This window comes from Lepidochelys kempii, chromosome 1 (genome assembly GCF_965140265.1).
Source record: "Lepidochelys kempii isolate rLepKem1 chromosome 1, rLepKem1.hap2, whole genome shotgun sequence".
NCBI lineage: Eukaryota > Metazoa > Chordata > Testudines > Cheloniidae > Lepidochelys > Lepidochelys kempii.
In genome coordinates, this window is record NC_133256.1 from 241,947,417 (window position 1) to 241,964,422 (window position 17,006).

The window sequence follows — 17,006 nt, forward strand, 5'->3', positions numbered from 1 at the left end:
TCCTCAGACCTTCTTGTTAACTGCTGGAAATGGCCCACCTTGATGATCACTACAAAGGGTTTTCTCCTCTCCCTCCCCCACCCCCCCCAGTAATAGCTCATCTTAAGTGATCACTCTCCTTACAGTGTGCATGATAAACATCCATTTTTTCATGTTTTGTGTATATAAATCTCCTCACTGTATTTTCCACTGAATGCATCCGATGAAGTGAGCTGTAGCTCACGAAAGCTTATGCTCAAATAAATTGGTTAGTCTCTAAGGTGCCACAAGTACTCCTTTTCTTTTTGCGAATACAGACTAACACGGCTGCTACTCTGAAATCTTCTCTCTGAATTGGTTTTAAACCTATGCCTAATTATATTGCATAGGGAGGGTGAGGTGGGGCACTGTGCTGTTGGTGACTTGTCTTAGATCCAAGCCCCTGTCTCCTTGTGGTCATTAAAGAGCCCATTGTCTTTCATGTGGAATACTCCTGGCGGAATTCTGCGCCAAAAAATTAAAGTTCTGCACACAATATTTCAAAATTCTGTATATTTTATTTGTTAAAATAACACAATATAATCATGCCAGTTACAATTATTTTGGTAACTTATTTCAAAATATCTGTGTATGTCTGTAACAGTACAGACCAAAAATACCAAAAAAGATTCTGCTAATTTTTTTTGACAAATAGATTCCTTATGAGGCATATTAATATAGAACTTTGTGTAATTAATTTAAATTAATTTGTGTAATTTAAATTAATTTGTGTAATTAATTTAAATTACCAGACAGACTGTTTCCTGCACCTGTCAGAAGCCGTGCAAAGGCTTCAGGGAGTCAGCAGTAACAGAGGAGCTGAAGGGAGAGGGAAGGACCCTAGGAGTGAACCTGTTGGGTGTAGGTGGGAGGTTTTTCTTTGCGGGGATGTGTCGGGGGGAGGGGGATTGTATGGGTATTGAGAAGCTTCCCGCATTCAGACCCTGGCTGACCCCAAGCCTCTCCCATTCAGTCAGGCACATCTGCCCCTGTCCCCACACCCCTCATCCCCATGGGTCTCTGCAGCCACCGTCCCAGGCTCAACGCTGTCACCTCACTAGCTCCAGTCTGTCCCCCCCATGCCTTTCTGAACCCTAGTCTGAGACCCCCTAGCAGCCCTGTGTTCCCCACTCTGTCCTTACCTGGCTCCACAGGCAGGATGCTGTGATGAATTCTACTCCTGGGGGAATTCTGCAGCACTGGGCATAGAATTTTGTATTTCCCTGCATAAAATACATTTTGCCTAAGACAGGTTTCAGAGTAACAGCCATGTTAGTCTGTATTCGCAAAAAGAAAAGGAGGACTTGTGGCACCTTAGAGTTTATTTATTTGAGCTACAGCTCACAGCTCACGAAAGCTTAGGCTCAAATAAATTGGTTAGTCTCTAAGGTGCCACAAGTCCTCCTTTTCTTTTTGCCTAAGAGATGCTGCAGTTCTGCCTTTTGAACACTAGAGGCCACTGTGGTGCTAGAACGGTCCTATTAGTGCAGCTGGCTGTTCTGGAGCCACAGCAGGCTCTGGTGGGCAAAAGGCAGAACTGCAGCACTTCTGAGGCAAAATGTTTTTTATGAGGGGAAAATCCAAATTCCAGTTTAAGTACATTTTGTCCTCTAATTTCCCCCTGCAATTTAAATTGGAAAATGCGGCATTGCAGTAATTCTTAGGCCAGTGCTTCACTTGAGAGGTGGCTGCATTTCAGTGGAAAGTGTTGCCTGGTACAGCATGGGTCTCTGTTTATGTTTGCAGAGTGCTTTGGAAGCTTTTGGGAAGACAGGTACTGTATAAATGTTAGGTGCTGATATGTCAGAAAGTCGGGGAATAGTAGGGTTCTGGGGAGGAAATTGTAATTAGAATTGCATTTTCTTCTGGTTTTTGAGTCACTGTGCTTAGGAGATTCTTGATATGTCCTTGCCTTTCAGTGTTGTTTACTCTGGTAGCAAAACCTTGTGTCCATTTGCTGTGAAGGGTTATCGGCTATCACTCTCTGTGCTGTGCAGGTGGCTGTATTCAAGGACCGGGAGCAGAAGGAGATCGAAGCCATGCATGCCCTAAGGGCAGCTAACCTGGCCAAGATGACCATGGTGGACCACATAGAGGAAGTCAAGTTCTGCATCTGTCGCAAAACGGCTAGTGGGTTCATGCTACAGTGTGAGCTCTGCAAGGACTGGTTTCATAGCAGTTGTGTGCCCCTCCCCAAAACCAGTTCCCAAAAGAAGGGCTCCAGCTGGCAGGCCAAAGAAGTCAAATTCTTGTGCCCACTCTGCATGCGTTCTCGAAGGCCTCGACTTGAAACCATCTTGTCTCTGCTGGTGTCCCTGCAGAAGCTACCTGTACGGTTGCCTGAGGGGGAGGCATTGCAGTGCCTGACAGAACGTGCCATGAGCTGGCAGGATCGAGCACGGCAGGCTCTGGCCACTGATGAACTGTCCTCTGCTTTGGCCAAGCTTTCTGTTCTCAGCCAGCGCATGGTGGAGCAAGCAGCCAGGGAGAAAACAGAGAAGATAATCAGTGCAGAGCTACAGAAAGCAGCAGCTAACCCTGACCTACAGGTAGGGTGTGCAGGGGTATCCTACTCTTTACCTCTTCACTGTGATTTGTCAGTCTTTCTAGGGGCACTTTGGGAAAGAAGCAGTTGTGTTGAGCATTAGATGCGTCAGTCGTTTAGGTCATTGATTTGAATGTAGCTCCCAGGTAATGACAAGAAGTCATCAGTAGGCTTAGGTATTTATAAGACACTTGAGGCATCTAAATGCCAGTACTGTCTGGCAAGCTGAGTGGCCTGTAAGAAATGTTGTTGGCCTCAGTACTGTTCCCAGTAGATAGCTGTCCATAAAGCAGTTGATACCTTTTTGGCAGTTTCAGGGAGGACTGCAGATTTTCTACAGCTGCTAAAAATGTTTCCTCCATATCAAGACTGGGGCATACTGAGATGATGCAGTGGTGAGAAAGAAGTTTGTGCTACCACTGACCGTGTTCTGACAGTTCTGGATAAAATGAGGAGTCAGTAGGACTGTCAGCCAGTATTTCTCAAAAGGATTGGAGAAGATAAAAAAAATTAATCCTCTGTGGTTTATTCCTTGACATCATCCCAGGTTTTTGCCCAGACCTTAAGATATGGTGACAGTTTTGCTTGGGTTCTGCTATGCATGTACAGACTGTATTTCTGAAAGGAGGGCAACTAGCCTTCGTATAATCATTCTCCCCAGCAGTGATTTTTGCTGCAGCTTCATACTGTATCCATTTGTTTGTTGCTCCATTCATATTTTCCCTTTGTCACTTAGGGTCATCTGACTAGTTTCCAGCAATCCGCTTTTAACCGTGTGATAGGGAGTGTGTCATCATCCCCACGGCAGACGATGGACTATGATGATGAAGAAACAGATTCTGATGAAGACATCAGGGAGACATATGGCTATGATATAAAGGTAATAACGTTGCATGGGTGCTAAGGGCTTTTCTGTATATGGAGTTATTCTGGAATAACTTCATGTGTGAACATTGCCTTTCTGGAATAAGGGTACCTTTTCCAAGTTAGTTTAATCCACTTTGTATTTCTATTTGTAGACAAGATGTAAGACATAAGATACATAGTGTGGCCATGTGCCTGTTAGGAGAGGTTTTTGATGGGTTTCATCTGTACATTATAGATTTGGAGTGCTGAACATTTTTGGTCGTAACATTCGTAGTCAAAACTCCATAACGTATTGTGTGACTAGATTTAAAACAACACTTTTCTAGTGCTACTAAATTCTAGATACTTGCACTTCTTGGGGATTTGGAGCCACAAGTAGACTGGAGGAATTGTATTTTATGCTATGCAGATCAGGATGGGAGCCATGTTTTGATTTTGTACCTTTTCACAGATGTTGTATACTTGTCACAGATTAAATTAGTACCCAAAACAGGAGCTCTTCACCAAGCTACAGTGTAGCAGAAAGTGGGATTTGAAAACTCCACGTTCTATAAGAAGTTTTCTGGTGATCCATCTCCTTTGGCATTTCGCTATCCATCTGTTCCCTTCCCCACTTGTGCATGCAGAGGAGGTGGAGCTGTTCACTCCCACCATGTGGAGGAGGTCCGGACTACAGCTTTGGATCTATATGTAAACTAAGCTCCTGGAACTGATTCAGAAACTAAAACTGCACTTATCCATAGGCTTCAGAAATGGTTTTGCTGCAGAAGAATTTTCATGAGAAAACTGCAGAGATTAGTCATACCGCCTTAGGTAGTTAAGTGTGTTTTCAGTGAGACTATATTAAAATGAAAAGTAAAACTGTTCTCTGAGATGCTGCTCACTGTTTTCAGTGAAGAATGTGAAACAGTGTTCTCTTAGTGCAGGTGGTCACCTTAGTGATGCAGCATTGTATTTCCTTCATGAGGCATAATGCTGAGAAAATTTGAGGTTCCATTAGATACTGTAGAGATTACCTTAAAAGGCAATGAAACATCTTGATTTTGAGGGTTTTGTTTTAAAGATAAATTCTATAATTGTTGAAGGGACCTCATTTTTTTCAGTCCTGATCTGCCTCACTTTTTTTAGTTATTACTTTTAGCACTCGTCAGACTCTTCAACTTTTTAAACAACTTACTCTCTATATAACTGCCCGCAGCAGTCAAGAAAAAATGCAACATAATTTTTCTGTAATCCCGTGTGAGATGTCAGTGAGGGAAATTTAGAAATTAGGGGTTGCAGTTAGTTTGGCATTTAATTAAACTATCATTTAAAAAAAAATTCCAAACATTTTAAAGCTTTTCCTTGCACAGTGATGAGGTTTTTCTGAAAGATGTGGAGGTTCACTGGGCTGTAATAAGAAAGGACATGCTGGGAAAGATGAAAATGCTTGTGAGTTTTTTGCAGGGCTGCTGCTTGGATTTTAGGGAATGCAATCTGCAGTCATGGGGTTTCAAAATCTATTATTTAATCCTATAATTCTGAAATCTTTGTAGAGTCATAAAATGAGAGATGGAAAGGCCTGTTAAATAATCTGGTACTTCCCCTGGTTAATGCAGGATTATTGCCTTGAAAATGCTTAACTTGTACTGTAACCAGTCTTTGTTCTGCATGCCCCAGGCAATGGGACTGAGACTATTTCATAGCTAGATAAATTTTTTTTGACAATGAAATTGGCTGAGTTTTCAACTGTAAATCTCCTTAATTTCATAGGCTCACAGACTCATAGAAAAGTAGGGCTGGAGACCAGAGGTCATCTAGTGCAACCCCCTGCAGTGAAGCAGGTCCAAGGAAACCTATACTATCCCTGTTCTTAAAAATCTGCAGCGATTGGATTCCACAGCCTCCCTTGGAAACCTATTCCAGTGCATAACTATCTGAATAGTTAGAAAGTTGTGGCACCCAGAACTGGACACAGTGCTCTAGCTGAGGCCTCAGCAGTGCTGAGTAGAAGTGGGACAGTTACCTCTTGTGTCTTACATATGATGTTCCTGTTAACGAAACCCATAATATTAGCTTTTTTAAAGATGCATCACGTTATTGACTTATATTCACTTTGTGATCCACTATAACCACCAGATCCTTTTCTGCAGTACTGCTGCTTAGCTAGTTATTCCACATTTTGTATTTGTACATTTGATTTTTTTCCTTACCAGGTGATTGTCTTTTTTGAATTTCATCTTGTTGATTTCAGATCAATTCTCCACTTTATTAAGGTCATTTTGAACTTTAATCCTGTTCTTCAAACCTCTGTCACCTTGGGGTCATCATTAATTTTATAGGCATACTCTTTACTCCATAATCCTAAATCATTAGTGAAATGTTGAATGGTACTGGACCCATCACAGACCTTTACAGCACCCCTCCAGATACTTCCTCCCAGTTTGATAGCAAATATTGATAACTTCTCTTCGATTACAGTTTTCCACCCAATTGTGGTTCATCCCATAACATCTAGTTTTACACTTTCCCCTGCATCTTTGGTTGTTAACTCCATAAATACTTGATTACTGTAATCATAAGAGGCTCTTAATTATTCTTTTCTGGACTCCCTGCAAGCTTGATAAGGTGGTGTCCAGGACAGGACACAGTATTCCTGATGCGTTTCACCAGATTTGTAGATGAGGGTGGACTCTTGCCTTCAGCTTTGATGGAACCAAAATTGCTTTGACTTGTTTGTCCTGAAATGCAAACTCATATTTGATTTAATCTCCACTGTCACCTCTTTGAGCATTAGTTTTCCAGTTTTCTCTCTCCCATTGAACGTTTCAGAGTTTTTGCCCAGATATATTAATGTTTTCCCCAAGCTGAAGGTCACTACTTCTTCCCATATTTCTCACTTCTCTAGGGCTATTTGTATTTTTCTTCCGATGTTCCTGCTTCAACTCTAGAGTTTTCTGCAGGTTGCATTACTGTGTAGCTTACTCCTTCTTAAATGCTTACATGGAATGAAACTCAGTTTTAAGACTAATATTTGAGCTCTTGATCCCCTCTTTTTTCCCCCAGCCACTGTGGGCAACACAGTTCTTTGTCACGCAGCACTATAATCTGTGTCCTCTTCAATTCTGTCCCTTCTAGACTCTCACAACCAACGCATACCTAAATCTTGCCACTAACTCCTGCATAACGTCTCTCTAAAATCTGGTCTTTCCTGTGTCCAGGCTGCTAACCCTCAGTATATCATGTCTCCGCTTTCTCCTCTTTGGTCTTAATAAATGCCATCCTGCCACCTTAAAATCTGTTAAAAAAGCTATTGTAAATATCATCTTAAATTATTTCTTAGACCATGTCACCCCCTCCTGTTTACATCCTCCTGCCAGTGTTCCCCCTTTTTCACCGCCGCAAGCACAAACCTATTTTTTCTTCATTTCTAAATTCCTTCATGGCTTCTCTGTGCAGTACCTTTTATCCATTCTCTCATATAGAACTGTACACCTCTGCTCTGCCAAAGATGCCAGCTTTTGTTGTTCACTAGTTGTATTTTCCCACAAGCATCTCCTTGCATAAAGGACGGCATGGGATTTACTCCCTGTTAAAAATCTGCAGTCACTACATTATTCTCTGAATAGCTCCTTAAAATTCACTTATGCCGTGATTCTAATAAAATGCTTGATATTAGCCAGGCAGCTGGTGTTTTGTGACCCCTGCTTATTGCACTGATCATAATTGTCTCATAGTTACCTTGCGCTCCCCACATCTTTGTATCCATTAATTGTTTCTCATCCTCTTTTTAAACTGTAAGCATTTTGGGGCTGAGACCATGGATTTTTGTTTGTGTATGTAGAGCCTAGTAGACCGAAGCCCTTAGCTGCTACTGCACAAACTACTAGTGTCTAAGTAGGTAGATAGTAGCTGATTCTCTGTCACCTGTTGCATGTTGGTTTCTTCACACATTATGTGGAGTCATGAATATACTGTTCATGAATGCCTAATGAGCCCCAATTAAAAGCATGAACAAAACAGTCCACTAATTTGTCATTTAATCTGGAGTCTAACTTTGTACAAAAGATGTTAACTGCAAATAGAAGTCCTTGGTTCCTCACCAATAGGCGTAATGGCCCTAATTTAGCCACTGAATGTTTTTCAAAATCTTGGGCCTCATGACAAGGAAATCATGGCATTTCCAATTTAAAATTTGCCTTAGGAGCCTATTCTGTAATGAATTTCTCTCTGTCCATAGTCAGATGCCAAATTTGACAGTCCTTGCCAGGGACATATCCTGACCTGAAATTCTTCCAGAAGTGTGAAGAGTACATGTACATATGCCTATAAACCCCTTGTTCCTAGACCTCAAAAGCAGGGACCTCCATGGTATATCATTCTGTTGACAGTGGAGTTCACACCTGGGGACTAATCTGTGGGGAAAGTTGGGAAATCACTCATTCTTCCACTGCACTCAACCAGTGTATATGGAACACACTGATCTCTCTCTAGAGCTGCTGCCATCTCATTACTTAAATAGGTACGTTAATTGCACAATACGCTGGCACTATCAATTTCTGTGGCAGGGTAGTTCTGAGCAGGTTCTAGAAGCAGTGGGCTTTTGAGGATTCTGTTAGGATCTGCTCCGAAGTAGATAAATTCCAGCTTTAACAGCCTGTGTGTGTGTTTTTCTCACTATGTGACTTCAGGATAACGCCAGTGTGAAATCTTCAAGCAGCCTGGAACCCAACCTGTTCTGTGATGAGGAGATCCCCATCAAATCAGAGGAAGTGGTGACACACATGTGGACAGCTCCCTCATTCTGTGCTGAACATGCATATTCATCTGCTTCCAAAAGCTGTCCTCAAGGTATTGCCTTTTCTATGCATTAGCCATTGAGAGGGGTCTGAGCAGGTGATTTGAAACCCGAGCCGGTGAATGATAATGCTAATCACATCAGGTAAGCTCAGAGGCCGTTGTGTTTATATGTGGGAAAGGCAACTAGTGGTCAGCATGTCAGGGAATATACTGTAGAAATATACCAAAATTCTTATTTGCTCATGCTCAATGGTTGTGCCAATGCCCAAAGTTTCTGTTTGAGCCTTCTACACCTTCAGACTGTTACTGAAAAATAATACGCTATTGTCTTGTTTCCGACCACCTTCCTGTCTGACCTATGTGATTTGCCTTCTGTTTGAAAGGTCCTAGCACCCCAAGGAAGCAGCCCCGGAAAAGCCCCTTGGTGCCTCGCAGTTTGGAACCTCCGGTGCTAGAGCTGTCACCTGGTGCCAAATCTCAGCTAGAAGATCTAATGATGATAGGAGATCTGCTGGAGGTATCTTTGGATGAGACCCAACATATTTGGCGGATTTTACAGGCCACGCATCCACCCTGTGAAGACCGATTCCTTCACATCTTGGAGGTATAGACGTGGAAAAAAAGTGTAGCATAGAATGAAATTGGGTCAATGTTGTTGTTGTTTGTTTTTGTTTTTTTTTAAATGGAATTTCAGGTGATTTTTCAGTGGATTTTCCCTTGGCATCTTGCATCTTTTTGCAAAGAAATAGCCTCTGATCCAAAAAACCTCAGACCTCACTCATCACTATGTTTAACTTGGTCTAAATAATTAATTAGCTCTTGTAAGTTGTTCCATCATTCTTTTCAGCTCAGCATTCCTTTGAGGTGGACATCTGAGAGCAGGTCTTTTCAGGGACACAGTGTCATCTTCCATAAGCTATAGCAAGAACTCCTGCCTCATTGATTGTGCTTACTGTACAGTAAAAAACATACACTGCTGTCCAGAAGTTAGTGGAATTGCTTTTATTAAAAAACCTGGCCAAAAAACTAGGAAATTCCTTACACCAAACCATAAAGTTAAAATTGTAGAGCAAAGCATTCAGAAGTAATGAATGAAGGGTTCAGAATCTGAACCAGTTGGAAAGGAGAGTGGGAAGACAATTATTGCAAAATAAGTAACACTTACCCCTACCGTCTAGCTTCGTATCCAGTTATTACAGGTGTGCAATATTTCACTGGTCAGAAAGGAAATTGTGTATATACACGTGCTTGTCCATATTTTAATTTTTGGGGGGGGGGGCATGAGGGGAAAAAAACCCGGTGCAACTTAAACTCCTGCCCTCATTTGCATATGTATTGCAGAACCAGTTGTTACTTAAGGTGGGAAATACAAAACGGCAAGTGGTGAAGTCTAAAAACAGGTCTCTCTTTCAAGAAGATGCTTTGGTACTCAAAGCGAGGAGGGAAAGAATACAGGATGCAGATCTAGAATTAATTCTAAATTGAACTACATTCTAAGTGCCACAGGTGGCAGCAGTGTCTCTTTAGAACATTGTAAAGGTCTGATTCAGATCAGAGGTAAGGGTTGGTATGGAAAAAAACCCGGCAACCATTGCCACTACAGTTAACATCCTTAGACCCAAGCCCTATATTTACATCCAAAGGATTCACAAAATAAACCACCTCCTTTGCACGAGTACAGGAGCCTTGCATCTGCAGTCAAACCATGTGCTAAAACCCTCGTTACATTGATAGAGACTAACTACATACCTCAAATCATTTGAAAAGCAAGATTCTCTTCATTTATTATCAAACTTCCAATTCAGTTATTCAGCCTAAAACAAATTTACTACAAATTTCCATTTAAACCCCCACCCCGCAAACTAGAACGTATGCAAACTAAATGAGCATTTTAAGATTTTCCATTTAAAATTAGTCGTTTTGGCCAAAACAAGCTTTCCCAAAGGTTAACCTAAAACTCATCTGCTTTGTAGACAGCTGTAGTCTGCGTCTACCAAACAAATTATTTTGCTTGGAGGTGCAATGACAGCCATTTGCTGGCACTCAGGCCACTTTTTCAAAATCATTCCACATTAAAGGAATATTAAGGTTACAGAGCAGAGCGCTCAAGTCAGAAAATGATTAAGGAAGCTCTTGGGGGGCACGGACTGTCTTTTTCTGTGTTTGTACAGCACCTAGCTCAATGGGAACTCCATCCATGACAGATTCCTGGGTGCTATGACAATACAAACAGTAATAAATTTGTGGCTGCGTGCAAAACCTTAACTCTGCTCTTTTTTGTGCAGGCATTACACTACAGTCTTATTAGATGACATACTATGTCTTCCTGCAAGAACCATACCTTATTCAGCGTACAAGATAGACATGCTCAGGGAATGAGGCAGCTCTTCAATATTTCTTTCTATCCTCATTGTTCAGTGTGTAACCCCGTTCCTCATTTATTGCATACCATTGAAAACTTGAAGTGAATAAGGAATTCTGTATTTTATAAACTTGTCTGTGGAGCTCATCAATGTGCCTTAAATAATTTTATCCTTCACGTCTACATGAAGTCAAAAATCATCATTATGCCCATTTTACAGATGCAGAAAAGAGGCGGAAAGATTAAGTGACCTGCCTGAGGTCCCTTAGAAAGCCTATAGGTATCCTGAGTTCCAATTCAGTTTAAACACAAATGCTTGCTTCCTCTCCTAGAAGATGCATAATTTATTCATGCACACTGTGCAACTTCTGGAGTGAATGAGGCAAGGGGCTCTGGAGTGGACCTGAGACCACAATTCACGCAACCCTGATTCATTCTCTGTCCAACATCTGAAATGACTGAGGCTGGCATTGTGAGGAAAAAAAACCAGTATGTGATTGTGTAATAAGAGTTTTGGTGAAAATAATTATCACAAGCAAGATCGACCTAGGATCGGGAATAAGCAAGACCAGACCAACACTTAAGGAACAAATGATTTGTCTTGCTACAAATGTCTTTTACAAAAGTCAACGAAGTAGTATAACAAATAATGGAGAATCCTTTCTCGTAGATGGTTTCACTTTTCCATAGGCCATCATTGATTCTTAACAGTTTCTCTTCTTACATAGTTGAATCTGATTTCATTCATCACTTTACTCTGGCAAGCTGAAAGCTAGGAAGGAGTCTCCTTTGTTCAGACTCTGCCATCCTGCCTGGTGGTCAGGCAGGGTCCTTTCTGCACCCAAAACCTGGGAAATGGGAGGTAAAGGTGGGAAGATGTTTCCAACAGACCATGGGAATGTAGCATGTGGATTTCTCTTGATGTTTTTTTTTTAATCTCTCCTCCTTTTTATGAAGGATGACAGCCTGGATGAGAAACCATTGAAAATGAGAGCGAGAGATTCTTCTGAGCGGAAACGGAAGCGGAAACTGGAGAGGGTAGAGCAGTTCTTTGGAGAAGTGAAGCAGAAGTCTAAAGAGCTGAAGAAACTAGAGAAACCCAAAAAGAAGAAGCTGAAACTAACCTTGGACAAGACAAAGGAGTTGAATAAACTGGCCAAGAAGCTGGCCAAAGAAGAGGAGCGGAAGAAAAAGCGAGAGAAAGCAGCTGCAGCAAAAGTGGAGTTGGCAAAGGAGAGCACAGAGAAAAAGAGAGAGAAAAAGGTGCTGGATATCCCATCTAAATATGATTGGTCAGGAGCTGAGGAGTCTGATGATGAGAATGCTGTGTGTGCTGCACAGAACTGCCAAAGGCCCTGCAAGGATAAGGTGAGTCCTAGCTTAGTTTTGCCTTAAACAACTGTGGGAGGGTAATGAAAAATCCCTTTTAAGAGTTATTTAAGCAGCAGTGAGCAAAACTTTGAGCAGCAGTGAGGGATGTAGTTAATATGCTACACATATGAAGGCTGGTAGGTGGATGTGACTTTAGAATACTGAGCAGTCAAGCCAAAGCAGCTCATAGAATATGGCCCAGCCATCTGTTCCAAGCCCGAGCAATTGAATTCTGAGTATCAGCATGCTGCATAGTGACTATGAACTAAACCCAACAGTCTCTATATTGTCTCAAGCTGTTGGAGAGGTAGAATCTGGGAGTAATTCTTCCATCTGAATGGAAAAGTAATGCCACCCACAAGCCTCCTTCTATATCAGTGGTGGGCAGCCCGCAGGATGCACACGGCCCATCAGGGTAATCTGCAGGTGGGCCGCGAGACAGTTTGCTTACATTGGCCGTCCAAAGGCATGGCCGCCCGCAGCTCCCAGTGGCCGTGGTTTGCTGTTCCCAGCCCATGGGAGCTGCGGGAAGTGGCGTGGGCCACAGGGAGGTGCTGGCCGCCACTTCCCGCAGCTCCCAAAGTTCTATGTCCTTTGTTGCTAATAATATGGAAGACATGCTGACTTGACCCCCAGGGGTCAATTCTGTGTTTTAGCTAGAACTGTTTCCTGCCCCTGGTCTGTTTTCTGAACAAACGTCTAAAATGGACATGCAGTCCTCATAAACGAAAATTAATTTTCCACAGCTCTTAAATAAAGCCTGTGAGCCATGAGGCTGCGAGTTGAATGAAACCACAGGCTGTACTGCCCCACTTTTCTTGTCCGAGGTGAATCTGCAGCGGTTTGGGAATTGATCAGATTATAGCAAAAGTAACCGATGGAGGTGATCAAACTTATTTTTTTTAGATAAAATGAATTTTTCACGGGAAAACCCTAATAGAAACTGTCAACTTGTAGTGTAATTCAGTGAGGGGTACAGGACTGCATGAATATCAGGAAGATTTTCCTGATTTTGAGACAGCGTGTTGCGGAGTTAGCCTTTACCACTTCAATCAGGACACTAACTACTTGGAACTCGTAAAAAACTAAACTGAGCAAAACACTAGAAAATATACTGTAGAGAACAATCCTCTGCTGCTGGGATCTAGTTCTTTCCCATCTATCTTATAAATGATATTGCAGAATATAGTACATTTTGACTTGAATGAGGTTCCTAGTAGAGGAGTAGTGTCTCTGAATTTACATTCTGATAAAGTACATATTCATTTAAATAGATCAACTTGATATATGCTATGCTAACAAGCAAATTCTCAGCATTATGTGTAACATTCTAAAACTAGTCAGAACATTCCTTAGAATTATTTTCTGTGGGATAGACAGGCATGTTTTTGTATATGTATGTATACAAAATAAAACTTAAATGCTCTAGCCCTATGAATAGAAGGTGACCAACACTGGAATATAATTGCTTACTCCTGGGGGAGTTCTGCGTTACTGCACTTGTGCAGAATTCATGTCTCCCCGCAGATTTCTTTGCTTTCCTGCAGAAAAATGACCTCTGACAGGGGAGCAAAGGGAAGCCACAAGAGCAGTCATGCGCTCCCTGGCAGCACAGACAGGTCGGTTCAGGTGCCCAGAGCAGCCAGTAGATACGTAAATCACCAGTGGGGTGTGTGAGGGGGTGGGCAGTTGTGTGTGTGAGAGAGAAACATTCTGTCCCTCTCACTCACTATTGCAGCGTGGCTCGCATGGAGGGGCAGGGCTTCAGGGTATTTTCTGAGGAGGTAGGCATGGCACAGGCTGTCTTCTCGGGCAGAGCAGAATGTAGCAGCCTGCCTACTTAGTGAATTGTTCCCATTGTCTTTGTGAATTCCCCCGGGAGTATAAAACATTTGTAAAAGTTTTAAGGCTCCTTTACATTGCCAGAGTCGTGTAAAGGACAGTACGGCCTTATAAATGCTTATGGTGCTTTAGTGATTAGAACTGGTCTATATTTTTGGACGGAAAAAAATTCTTATCAAAATGTGCTACTTACTTTTCTGGAGATGGTCATTAGCTAATATAAATTGTGAGTTTGATTCCCCAGCCCTCATTTGCTCTCCAGTTGCCTATGATGTAACACTGAGCATGTGGCTGCACATATTCGTTGACTAATAACTAGAAATAGAGTCAAACCTAGCTACATTACTATTAGGCAAGAGGGTTTGGGGATTTCCTCCAATGCTCCCCACTCCCATTCTCAATCCGCTGTATTGTAGTTCAAATACATTACCTAAATTGAAACCAGCGTGATTATATTGCATTATTTTGACAAATAAAATATGCAGAATTTTTAATTTTTTGGCGCAGAATTCCCCCAGGAGTAAATTCCTGGAACTGCAGGCATTAATGCCTGCAATCAGTCACTTTTTCAACTGATGCAGATATAGTTTGATTATAAATTAAAGTAAAACCTTCAGTTAGTTTTGATCATTAATTGTTGCTTTGCTTCAAAAATGTTAGTTTGTTATTTTCCAGTATAATTTGAGTTCAGTTTCATGTGGTCCTGTAAGCTGATAGCAGAGCTCCAACAGCTAATGGCTTTCATAAATGTTCCAGTAAATTGTTTTTTATTAATACGGCAGTTTCTTAATCATCTGATTCCAGTTTCTTCTTATCACATTCAAATTAAAATATGCTTTTACTCAGAAAATGATTGACCTGCTGGTGCCTTTGGGCTTTTAAGAGTTTTAATTTACTTTTGTTTCTCTTGAACAGCTTTTGTTTTGTTCTACAGCAAATTCATCTGAAAGTTGAGGGTATTTTTCCCTTAAATGTTTGGCAACATCAGAGTTGTGAGTAATTCAGCTAACTTTGTCAGCCACTTGCTACCAGCTCAGTAGTTTTGGACTCTTACATGGCCTAAGATTATTGGAGGCAGTAGTGCAACTAAGGTCATATGGCCCTGACTTGGCCAAATGCAATAATCAGGTTCCTTTGTTTTCTGAGATTCTGCTGCTGCAGAATCCACACACCGCTTCATAATTTGACTGCAGAATCTAAACTTTCATTTAAGAGTTTAGTCTTTATGGTTGCCAAAATCACCTTTCAAATACAACATTGCAGAGATTTACATTATTCCTTTTTGTATTTAATTGAATAAAAATGTCTATTTTGGCATTTACATGAAGATGCTGCAAAAAATTCAGTGTGCTGCAGAAATTGAGGGCTTTGTGGTAGAATTTAGGGTCAGTGTGCTGAAAGACCTCAGGAGGCCGTGAAAGTATATATCCACTTCTAACAGACTTCTTCATGTGCTATTGCAGCTTTCTACATGAATTAGGTGTTGGAGGAGGAAAAACATAAGTTTTAAAGAATAAAGGAAGGATTTAAGGCAAAATTAAAGAAGTGATTTGGTAGCTGAGGAGAGGCAGGGAAGAATTTCAGCTAAATAGGATAGCACCAGTGAATGAGTTCCCTAATTGTGGAGTGTAATTGAGGAAGGTCAGAAAGTCCAGAGTGAGAAAGTAGGCAGATAAATAGATCTGAACTCAGTTAGGGTAGACTAACTTCAGGAAGTATTTGGAATACTAAAGAGCAGTTTGAAATGGATCCTGATACACAGTTGGTGGAACCAGGAAGATGGGAGTAATGTTGTTCTGTTTCCTGGAGTGAGACGAGATTAGCCTAGCAGCCATATTCTAGGTCTCTTCCTCCCCCCCACTCCCAGGCTCTAAGAATAAAAAATTATTAAAACAGTAGGAGAAGATTGCAATTGGCAGTGAGTAAGGATTTTATCTGAGACAGGGTCAAAGGAATGGGGGATGAATTCTGGCAGGGTTCCTCAGATTGCAAGGCTGCCTATTACACCTGTGTGATGTGAGAACAAAAGAAAACTTTGGTCAAGTCAAGGATGATTGGTTGTCCAGCTTAGCCCTGGAAGTGAAGGTTGGGCTATGTTAGGGGGAATGATAGGAGAGGGTCTTGGGACAAAGGTTTTTTCCCCTTGAAAAGGGCTTCATTATGTGGAGTTAAGCTTTATTGTCAAACTTAACAGGGAGATGGTACATGTGGCTTGATCAGCTGGATCAAAAGATTAATGGTTGAATCCAGCAATGAAAAGTCTAGGAGGGAGAAAAGAAATACTTCGAGATGAGCTCTAGTGAAAGAGTGAGGGAACAGCAAAGCAGTTAGTTTCTTGTACTAAGTGAAGATCATTGGCTCCTTGCTGAAGGCCCTCAGGGAAGAGTGACTGATGGTTCTGAAATCCTCCATATATGAAGAGACAAATCAAACAGTTTTAGAACCTGGAAAATCAAAAGGAGGATGGTCTAGGTAAAGTGGTAAGTGAAGCCCTTGTATTCCAGAATATTGCTGAGGCTAGGGAGCATGGTCACGAGTGAGGGAGGATCAGACAAAGGGTTTTCAGTGTGTGCAAGGAGGTGCTTTTGTTCAGAAAAGTTGAAGTAAATAGTGGCTTTGATGAATGGTGTTTCAGCTGCTGATATGCTGAAGAATCAGGAGAGGAGACAGAAGTGGGGCTTAATTGCCATTTTTCAAAATAAAAATCAGAAAACACCTCATGGTGTAAAGTGATTGGGTAGTTAAAGTAGGGAGTCTGGAATGGCACTGTGAGCATCCTGACCTAGGATAGGAGAGGAACTGCGTCTTAATAGTAGACAGTAGATAGTAAGTTATGATTTATGCATTTCTCAGGAGACATCTTGAGTCCAGTTGGTACCATCCTCTTCGTCTATTTAGGTGAAGGCAACTGGACTGAGATTCATGGAGGTGACCTGGATGGGAGAGAAGGGGGGTGGGATTGAAGAAGGGGCGAGTAGAGAAGTGGGTAAATTAGTTGGGGTTAATTAGTATGTTTTAAATGAGAAACTGTCAGTAATCTGTTTCGGACTCTGCTGGGAGGGGGGATACTTATAGCAAAAAACCGAAAATAAATACAGTATTTTTGATCACCGTATAGGCACTGTAGTTGCTCTTTCCCAAGGGCTGGTCATATGTCCTTTAAGCTTCCTTGGATTTCAAAAGGCTTTTTCACTCTTAACATTTCCATTGTAATTGATCCTT

At 41.6% G+C, this 17,006-nt stretch overlaps 1 protein-coding gene across 8 annotated transcripts in view; it reads left to right on the forward strand.

Moving 5' to 3' along the window:
- KDM5A (lysine demethylase 5A) overlaps positions 1-17,006 on the forward strand; it is a 95,194-nt gene that overhangs the window by 63,794 nt on the left and 14,394 nt on the right. For 6 of the 8 annotated variants that reach the window (XM_073320852.1, XM_073320871.1, XM_073320879.1 and 3 more), the window contains 5 exons: positions 2,016-2,567; positions 3,300-3,443; positions 8,101-8,260; positions 8,593-8,813; positions 11,529-11,939. In XM_073320852.1, coding sequence (XP_073176953.1) covers positions 2,016-2,567; positions 3,300-3,443; positions 8,101-8,260; positions 8,593-8,813; positions 11,529-11,939 — 1,488 coding nt within the window. Of the gene's footprint in view, positions 1-2,015; positions 2,568-3,299; positions 3,444-8,100; positions 8,261-8,592; positions 8,814-11,528; positions 11,940-14,699; positions 16,265-17,006 lie in introns of all 8 variants that reach the window. The other 2 variants (XR_012155918.1, XM_073320910.1) reach the window with 2 other exon arrangements.